Source organism: Sardina pilchardus, chromosome 3 (genome assembly GCF_963854185.1).
Source record: "Sardina pilchardus chromosome 3, fSarPil1.1, whole genome shotgun sequence".
In the NCBI taxonomy this organism is placed as follows: domain Eukaryota; kingdom Metazoa; phylum Chordata; class Actinopteri; order Clupeiformes; family Clupeidae; genus Sardina; species Sardina pilchardus.
The window spans coordinates 23,968,132-23,978,131 of NC_084996.1; the positions used below are offsets into that span (position 1 = coordinate 23,968,132).

The window sequence follows — 10,000 nt, forward strand, 5'->3', positions numbered from 1 at the left end:
AGATAGGGTTGTGTTCTGGCTCTGTTCTGGCCCAGATAGGGTTGTGTTCTGGCTCTGTTCTGGCCCAGATATGGCTCTGTTCTGGCCCAGATAGGGTTGTGTTCTGGCTCTGTTCTGGCCCAGATAGGGTTGTGTTCTGGCTCTGTTCTGGCCCAGATATGGCTCTGTTCTGGCCCAGATAGGGTTGTGTTCTGGCTCTGTTCTGGCCCAGATAGGGTTGTGTTCTGGCTCTGTTCTGGCCCAGATATGGTTGTGTTCTGGCCCAGATAGGGTTGTGTTCTGGCATGCCCTCTGTGTGGTGCCCGCTGTGCCCTCTGTAGGCATTTTCCGGCTGACAGAGAACCGTGCCGGTGCCTGTTCCCGCATCTAATCTCGAACCGGCCGACGTGTTCACACCAAAAATCAGAGAAAGTTGGTTCCCGATGCGAACCAAGAAAAACGTGTTTTTTCCAAGCGAGCCGTGACGACAATACATGGCAAAATAAACAAAGGAAACGTGTGTGCTTGCTGTGACAGCTCCCTTGCTGTGAGATCCGCTTTCGTATGGCCGTCTTGTGGCAGTTCAACACCCCCTGTCGATGAGGCATCACAGGTTCACTTAAATAGTGTGAAGAACGCGGGCCGCTCACCTGTAAGCACTGTAATTGGTGCAGGAACCAGCACCGGCACCTTTCTGGCCGGCCTGAAAACACCCTGTGTGGTGCCCGCTGTGTGGTGCCCGCTGTGTGGTGCCCGCTGTGTGGTGCCCGCTGTGTGGTGCCCGCTGTGTAGTGCCCGCTGTGCCCACTGTGTGGTGCCCGCTGTGCCCGGTGGCTGACTAGCAGTGATTCCAGCAGGCTGCCCGGCTCCTAAGCACTGTCTCATCGTGTTTGCTTTTGTGCTGGATGCTATTGTGCTTTTGATGCTATTGTGCTGGAATGCACTGGCCTGTGTGTGTGTGTGTGTGTGTGTGTGTGTGTATGTGTGTGTGTGTGTGTGTGTGTGTGTGTGCGTGTCTGTCTCTTCCCGTCTTGCCCCTCCCACATAATGTGTGTGTCATATTTCCAAGTGTGTTTGTGTGTGTGTGTTCCTCTGTGTATTTCTTTTGTTCTGCCTTGTTGTGTTGACAGCCTAATTATGTCTGTGTGTGGCCGTGCTTACTGTGTGTGTGTATTAGAATGTGTGAGTGTGTGTGTGTGTGTGTGTGTGTGTGTGTGTGTATGTATGTGTGAGTGATAAAAAGAGAGAGTGTGTGTGTGTGTGTGTGTGTGTGTGTGTGTGTGTATGTATGTGTGAGTGATAAAAAGAGAGAGTGTGTGTGTGTGAGAGAGAAAGAGAGAGAGAGTGTGTGTGTGTGTGTGTGTGTGTGAGAGAGAAAGACTGTGTGTGAGAGAGTGATAGAAAGAGAGTGTGTGTGTGTGTGTGAGAGTGAGAGATAGAGAGAGAGAGAGAGAGAGAGCGAGAGACAGAGGCTGTGGGGTGTGTGTGTATATGTGAGAGAGACGGAGGCCGTGGGGTGTGTGAGGAGGCCGTGGGGTGTGTGAGGAGGTCGTGGGGTGTGTGTGGAGGTCGTGGGGTTGTGTGAGGAGGTCGTGGGGTGTGTGAGGAGGTGCTGGGGTGTGTGAGGAGGTGGTGGGGTGTGAGAGGAGGTCGTGGGGTGTGTGAGGAGGTCGTGGGGTGTGTGTGGAGGTGGTGGGGTGTGTGTGGAGGTGGTGGGGTGTGAGAGGAGGTCGTGGGGTGTGTGAGGAGGTCGTGGGGTGTGTGAGGAGGTGGTGGGGTGTGTGTGGAGGTGGTGGGGTTTGTGAGGAGGTCGTGGGGTGTGTGAGGAGGTCGTGGGGTGTGTGAGGAGGTGGTGGGGTGTGTGAGGAGGTGGTGGGGTGTGTGAGGAGGTGGTGGGGTGTGTGAGGAGGTCGTGGGGTGTGTGAGGAGGTGGTGGGGTGTGTGAGGAGGTCGTGGGGTGTGTGAGGAGGTCGTGGGGTGTGTTAGGAGGTGGTGGGGTGTGTGAGGAGGTGGTGGGGTGTGTGAGGAGGTGGTGGGGTGTGTGAGGAGGTCGTGGGGTGTGTGAGGAGGTCGTGGGGTGTGTGAGGAGGTCGTGGGGTGTGTGAGGAGGTGGTGGGGTGTGTGAGGAGGTCGTGGGGTGTGTGAGGAGGTGGTGGGGTGTGTGAGGAGGTGGTGGGGTGTGTGAGGAGGTCGTGGGGTGTGTGAGACTAAATCCTTGTGTTCTGGCTCCCCCTGCAGACTCCTCGGAGACAGAGCCGTTTGTTCTGCCGTTACTTTGACAACAACCGGCATCCGCGCTACATGATTGGCCCAGTGAAGCAGGAAGACGAGTGGGACCGCCCCCACATTGTCCGTTTCCACGACATTGTTACTGACGGAGAGATCGCTAAGGTCAAACAGTTGGCCAAACCACGGGTGAGTCTGTCTGTCTGTCTGTCTGTCTGTCTGTCTGTCTGTCTCACTACTCCTCTCTGACTTTAGTCTGTTAGTGGTAGCATCATCGTTCACCCCTGATCACACACACACACACACACACACACACATTATATATATTATATTATATATTATATTATTATATTTGGAACCAGTGTGCTAAATCTGTATCAGAACTTGTTCAGCATGAGATATGTTGATCAAGTCCAAATCAGATCAGAGATGCCCACCATCCTTTCCAGACCAGATTTGTGATGTGCACGCCATCCCTTTCAAGCCAGATCAGAGTCTGATCTACGCCCTTCCAAACAAGATCAGAGATGCCCGGGACAGCTATGGGCGTGTGTGTGTGTGTGTGTGTGTTTGTGTATATCAATGTGTGTGTGTGTCTATGTGTTCATGTTCTGAGATTCTTCTCAGAACAAAGGTTGACTCACCAAGTTGACTCAAGATTTAAAGTGTGTGTGTGTGTGTGTGTGTGTGTGTGAATTTAGAATTTTTTGAATTCAAAAATACACCTTGTACACCTGTATGGCTGTAGGGAGCTTTACAGAGGTGACACACACGTGGAGTCGACAGCATGGTGCCATAGCCTGTAGTGCTCCACATTGTGTGTGTGTGTGTGTGTGTGTGTGTGTAATACAGAGGTGCAAGTAGTGTCTCCTCCTAGTGGAAGACGTGTAGAATTACAAAGAGTACAATGGACATGATATGCAATATCAGGAAGGTTCCTCTATAAACAGAACTTTGCATGGGGCATCAAAGACTCTGACCGGTAGCAACCAATGAGCCTTGCAGCTCCACCTGAACCATTGCATCAGAATCCCACTCGAAGCTTTAAGCACTCCCGTTTTGACACTCTCATTTTAACACTTCAACACTCTCTGATGAAGGTCTAACGACCGAAAGCTTGCAACACTCAGTAAAGTTTCAAAAAAATTTTTGCAGTGTGTGAGGGTTCTTCCTTAAAATAACACTTCAACTCTAGAAAGGTTTGCTAGCAGCATTTCAGTCTATTAGTGAGAGTGTTCAATCTAAGCCACATGACATTACTGAAATGGAACGATTTTCAAGTCAAGTCAATTTGGAGTATCATAAAGTGTAACAAGTACATGATCCATTTCACACTTCAGCTTCACTTTGTTTTTGCACAAATGATATTATGGTCATTTCATGGTGTATTTGTACGTTACTCCTCTAGACTGCGTCAGTTGATTTACAAATGTTACATAATGTTAAAATATATGGTGTTATTTGTTTTATTTATTCTCCATGATTAACATATTTAAACATTCCCTCAATGAAGCCCTTCTGATCTGATGCCCACATGCTGAGCCTGCCTTTCTGCACAGGTTACAACCCTGTCGCTAGGGGAACCATCGCCACGGACACTGGGATGCAATGTCTTTACTTAGATCATCATTTTTATCTGTCGCATAGTTGGTCTGAACACTGGACCCTCCAAGTGCGGAGGACAAAAATTGGGACATTTCTGGACTTTGTGATCTCTCATAGTGGTATTTAATTTGAAAATCTCCAGTGAAATAATCAGTTGGTTTGATTTCATTCCTTGTTTGACATGGAACAACGGCGGCTGTTGGTATTCACATGCTTGAGAGAGGTGCTTCAGTGCTTCCGTTTCAAGTGTCTTTGAACATAGGGTACACTTAGGCATCCTTTACGAAAGGAAAGATTATAGTGACGCCCCTCAATTCCTTATGCCAGTTAGCAACGACCAGTCAACATGACGCATGTCAGTAACACCTGCCTTCCCACAATTACATAGCTTAGCGTAAACAGAGTCAAATTGTGGTCGTCTTGTATGAATTCAGCTTGTTGCCTTTCCTTGACCATGTTAAGTGTTCCATAGACATCAAGGGAAAGTGGATAGAAAAAGGCAAAAGGGCCGAGAATCCAAATCCAGCGTTTTGGGGAAGGGGAATGTCCATTCTACTCTGTGTAAATAGCGGGATTCGACTTGATGTAGTCGCCTGCAGCCGTCTTAAGCTGACTGCAAAACGTGATTATTTCTGAGATTCTAATACGTTTTCAACCATGACGTATGCACAATTCCAGTTTGAAAGCGTGTCAGAATCTCAGAAATACAGTAATTTCCCATGTACTAGCCGCATTGTGTATAAGCCGCAGGACAGTGTTTTTCTCAAAAAAGTGGAAAGAAACAAAACCATATTAATACCATATTAATTGTCCCCGTGTATTAACCTCATAGCTGAAGAAATGTTTCAAAATCAATGTATAAGCTTGCGGCTAATAGTTGGGAAATGACGGTAATGGCGTCATGCAGTCAGTTTAAGATGGCTGCCGGCGGCTACATCGAGTGGAACCCTGCTGTTGTGTGGCGGGCGGTAAGGGTGCCCGTGAGGGCCACACAGAGCAGTGTTGTGTTGTAACCGGACTCCTCTGGGCGGGGCGGGCTCCACAGCTGGCCAGAGCCACCATCTCCAACCCCATCACAGGTGTGCTGGAGACCGCCCACTACCGCGTCAGCAAGAGGTAAGCTCCGCCCCCTCAGGACTGGAGCCCCGCCCAGCACCAGCACCGCCCACTTCCTCCTCCTCCTGATGCATGACCTCACTGGCAGCAGCCTCCAAAGGATCGGACGCACACACACACACACACACACACACATATACATACATATACATACACTCACTCACTCTCACACACATATACACACACACAAAATGCACGTAAGGATAGTAGTCAGATCGTTTGTGATCTGGAGATCAGCTCTTATACTGCCACTGATCTTGCCCAGACTCGGGCCTAAACAGAGCCACACACGCACACACACACACACACACACATACCTCCACTGTCTGATCCTCAGAGTGGCTGCTGCTAGTCTCTCTCTAACACAGGGGAGGCTGAAACCCACTGGGTCTGCCTCAAGACCTTTAATATAAAAATGCTCTTTTTATATTAACATGGTGTGTATGTGTGTGGGCAACAGGGTTGAGTGGCCAGGGTTGAGTGGCCAGGATCTCCAGGCCTCCTCTCCAGGCAGACGAGGTCAGTTGGGATCTGAGGATTTGGCTGATAATGCTTAATCTCTCTAGAGGGGAGCAGAGAGATTAATCTTTTAAGATTGACCATTAGTCTAGGGAGTTGGCGCTTTACTTCTACTGCACAAAAGGCGTGATCAATGGGCATAGTTGAATCTGTACGCATTTGGATAGTCCTTCAACCAATCAGACCAATGATCCGGGTGGACCTGGTGGATAAGCTAGTTTGTGATTGGTTCCAGGCCAGCAGACGTGGACAGGAAGCAGGAGAGATAAATGTGCAGGTTTCCAGCCAGAGCTGCAGGACGAAATCCAAATCACTGGCAGACCGGGCTGGGTTTAGCCAGTCTATAATCTCTCACAATTAGCTTTTGAAGGCTTAAAAGCTGCAAGGAATAGAACAATTTGAAGAGGAATATTGATTTCGGATCTAAAAGGGAACACGGATATTGAGGTACAGCCCTGGCCTTAACACCTGTCCTGGGGCGATCACCTGTTGCACCTGTCCTGGGGCGATCACCTGTTGCACCTATCACATCTCCACGTTTCACCAGCATGGAATAATTCACTTGTTCTTTCTTTCTTTCTTGTTGTCTCTCTCTCTTGTTTCTCTTTCTCTGCCCCTCCCTTTCATCCTTTCTTCTTATCACCCACCCATCTTTGTTTTCCTCCCTCCCTCTCTCCCCCCACTCCTCTCTCCCTCTCTCCCCCCACTCCTCTCTCTCTCTGTCCCTCTCTCTCCCTGCTTGCTGCGTTGTGGGTGTTAGTTAAGGAGGGCCACCGTGCACAACCCCGAGACAGGCGAGCTCACCACGGCTCATTACCGCGTGTCCAAAAGGTAAGAGCTCCCGCTGGACAGGACCGGACGAGACGAGCTCAAGGGCTCGCGTCCCTCTCCTCCAATCACAGGCCCGTGAAGACCAGTCTTAACAGAGAAGGCCCAAGTGCTAGCGTAACCACGGAGACCATAGGGACCCTAATGGAAATGCTTGGCCATAATGGGGCTGTGCAATTAATTGATTAAGGTGCTGTGTCCACCAATCACGTTTTTTTATGCTGAGAGCGTTAAACGCTTTTCTCGGCGCTTCGAGAAGTGTTTATTGTTGCCAAGTTACCAAAACCAGAGACGGTTTATAACGAGAAGTGACATTGACGAGCCCGGTGCTGTTCTAAAAGTTGAACAGATTTCACTCACTCAGCGCTGTGAACGCTGGGCTACATAGACTTTATATTGAAAATTGTCGCTGTCGGCGCAAAAAACGTGATTGGTGGACACAGGGCCTAATCATGATTATGACTTCCAACAATTATGAAAATAACATAACATAATCGAAATCTAATGATTATTTTGCTACATTCAGTTTCATAACAATGCTCTCCTTTTGACTTGAGTTGTCATGTGCATTGTCTTTTTACATGTATTTTTTCCTGTTGGATTATATTTGAAATTCAATTAAAAAATATAAAAAACGAATATGGATCATAGACTGTAAAAAAGATGGATGATAGTTCCAAAATCACTGAGTAGTCACATTTTATAATCGTGACCTCAATATTGAACAAAATAATCGTGATAATGATTTTTACTATAATCGAGCAGCCCTACTGGGCAAAGAGCAAAGTTCTCCTGCAAGAACTAACGGCATTGTGCTGACCCACTGATGTCTGTGCTCTTTGCAAATACATTTCATATACAGTGGGTATAGTAAGTATTCACACCCATGCTAAAGTTGACTAAAAAGAGGAATATAAAATCATCTTTTGAGAATTGATTGTAATGCCTTAATTCAAAAAATGAGTAAAAATCAAACCGTTAAGGACACTAATTTTCTTTGTGATTGAAGAATGTATCGTAAATAGATAAATGTTCTTCCTTAAATACAGGTTGCATAAGTAATTGACCCCTATGTTAAATTCCCATAGGAGCAGGAGGATTTTTTATATGTTTTTATTTTTAAAGGCTAGCTATTTCATGGATCCAGGATATTATGCATCCTGATAAAGTTCCCTTGGCCTTTGAAATTAAAATAGCCCCACATCATCACATACCCTTCACCATAGCTAGAGATTGGCATGGTGCTTTTTTCAAGTTAGCCTATTAGCCTGTTTGATTTGCATTGAGCTCAATGAGCATCAAACAGGCTAATAGGCTAACTGGAAAAAGCACCATGCCAATCTCTAGCTATGGTGAAGGGTATGTGATGATGTGGGGCTATTTTAATTCCAAAGGCCAAGGGAACTTTATCAGGATGCATAATATCCTGGATCCATGAAATAGCTGGCCTTTAAAAATAAAAACATATAAAAAATCCTCCTGCTCCTATGGGAATTTAACATAGGGGTCAATTACTTATGCAACCTGTATTTAAGGAAGAACATTTATCTATTTACGATACATTGTTCAATCAAAAAGAAAATTAGTGTCCTTAGCGGTTTGATTTTTACTCATTTTTTGAATTAAGGCATTACAATCAATTCTCAAAAGATAATTTTATATTCCTCTTTTTAGTCAACTTTAGCATGGGTGTGAATACTTACTATACCCACTGTAGTTATTAAAGCTGCATTTATCAAGATATTTTTGATCTTATTCACTAAAACTGACAGTAGGCTATGCTCCGACAGCGCAAGATAAATCAGCCGGCTTTCAAAAAAATCTGCGTTCCTACGTCCACCTTGTTTAGCAAAACCCCACCGCTCTCTGTTCTTCTGGTGCAATGAAGCGCAGGGTTGCATGAGCATCGGCCGATCTGCCTGTCAATCACAATTAGTCACTGACAAGCACAAGCTCAATGGGAAGGGTGCTCGGTGGTAGTTGGGGAGAGACATGAGAGTTGTGTACATTAAACATGTTGGTTAAGTCTCCTCAATCTGCCAAAGCTGCCAAGCAAGCTCTCCATTTGGCCCAGCCTTTACAGTAGGGCCCCAAATGTGGCCAGCACTCTGACCAGATGTTCTCTGGTTGCTCCTGAAGGACAGCGAGACTTAGCGTAAGCATGATGGCCTTGCATACTGTACACTCTACATACATTTGATGTAAACATTACATAGTGTGTAGAGTTGACGGAGAGCTGCATGAGGTCCTACCAGGGATTTAGAACGCTTAGAATGCCTGTTTAGAAATGCTGTAGAGTTTGTGAATGCATGAGAAAGGGTATTTTCTCTCTCTATCTCTCTCTCTCATACACACACACACACACACACACACACACACACGCACATAGGCTACAGATGTTAGTAGGTTAACTACTTGACCCACTCTCTTTCCCAATGTAGCATTTATTGTAAATTCAGTGGGCTTTTGAAATCATTATTATTATGATAACTTGACCCACTTCTCCACATCCTGGAAGAGATATTTGAGAGATATTGGCTCATTTTCTATGATGGGAACAAATCTGACCATTCATTCTGGGACATTCCAATTATTATGGACACACTGGATGCAGGCTTTCTTTCCTCTTCCACTCATCATCATTATCCTCATCCTTATCATCATCATCACTTATTTTTCAGCCTGCACTCAACACTCTTCTCATCATCCCCATGGCAACCCATGTTGTCATGGTTTGTGCTTCCCATGTACTTGTGTATGCGCGGAGTCAGACAGGGAGCTCAGAGCACCAGCAGGCTGAGCAGCTGCCCCCCCCCCCCCCCCCCCACACACACACACACACAGTATTGTAGTCCAGTAGTCCAGTAGTCCAGTCCAGTCTGGTCCCAATGCTGTTTACATCTACAGGCCTTTAGCAACAGTCAAGGCCCAGTAGAGATACAATGCAATTAGGGCACGTTATAGGGCAGAAATAAGTGCCACTCGCATGTACTGAACTCGCTAGAGTGTTCAGGATAGGGGAGACGGTAGTGGTGCTCGCTAGTGTTCAGGATAGGAGAGACGGTAGTGGTACTCGCTAGTGTTCAGGATAGGAGAGACGGTAGTGGTACTCGCTAGAGTGTTCAGGATGGGGGAGACGGTAGTGGTATGTGCTAGTGTTCAGGATAGGGGAGACTGTAGTGGTGGCCGCTAGAGTGTTCAGGATAGGGGAGACGGTAGTGCCATTCGCTAGAGTGTTCAGGATAGGGGACACGGTAGTGGTACTCGCTAGAGTGTTCAGGATACGGGAGACGGTAGTGGTACTCGCTAGAGTGTTCAGGATACGGGAGACGGTAGTGGTACTCGCATGTACTCGCTAGAGTGTTCAGGATAGGGGAGACGGCAGTGGTACTCGCATGTACTGTACTCGCTAGTGTTCAGGATAGGGGAGATGGTAGTGGTGGGTGCTAGTGTTCAGGATAGGGGAGATGGTAGTGGTGGGTGTTAGTGTTCAGGACAGGGGAGACTGTAGTGGTACGTGCTAGTGTTCAGGATAGGGGAGATGGTAGTGGTGGGTGCTAGTGTTCAGGATAGGGGAGATGGTAGTGGTGGGTGTTAGTGTTCAGGATAGGGGAGACTGTAGTGGTACTCGCTAGAGTGTTCAGGATAGGGGAGACGGTAGTGGTACGTGCTAGTGTTCAGGATAGGGGAGACAGTAGTGGTACTCGCTAGAGTGTTCAGGATAGGG

At 47.2% G+C, this 10,000-nt stretch overlaps 1 protein-coding gene across 3 annotated transcripts in view; it reads left to right on the forward strand.

Annotated features, from left to right (window-relative positions):
• The window catches only part of p4ha1a (prolyl 4-hydroxylase, alpha polypeptide I a), a 33,720-nt gene that overhangs the window by 17,119 nt on the left and 6,601 nt on the right, over positions 1–10,000 (forward strand). The window contains exons 8-10 of one of the 3 annotated variants that reach the window (XR_009938648.1): positions 2,218–2,394; positions 4,856–4,926; positions 6,206–6,276. Coding sequence is in view for 2 of the 3 variants with exons in the window: in XM_062532520.1 (XP_062388504.1) it covers positions 2,218–2,394; positions 4,856–4,926 (248 nt within the window). In the remaining variant the exon portion in view is untranslated. The remainder of the gene's footprint in view (positions 1–2,217; positions 2,395–4,855; positions 4,927–6,205; positions 6,277–10,000) is intronic. The other 2 variants (XM_062532520.1, XM_062532519.1) reach the window with 2 other exon arrangements.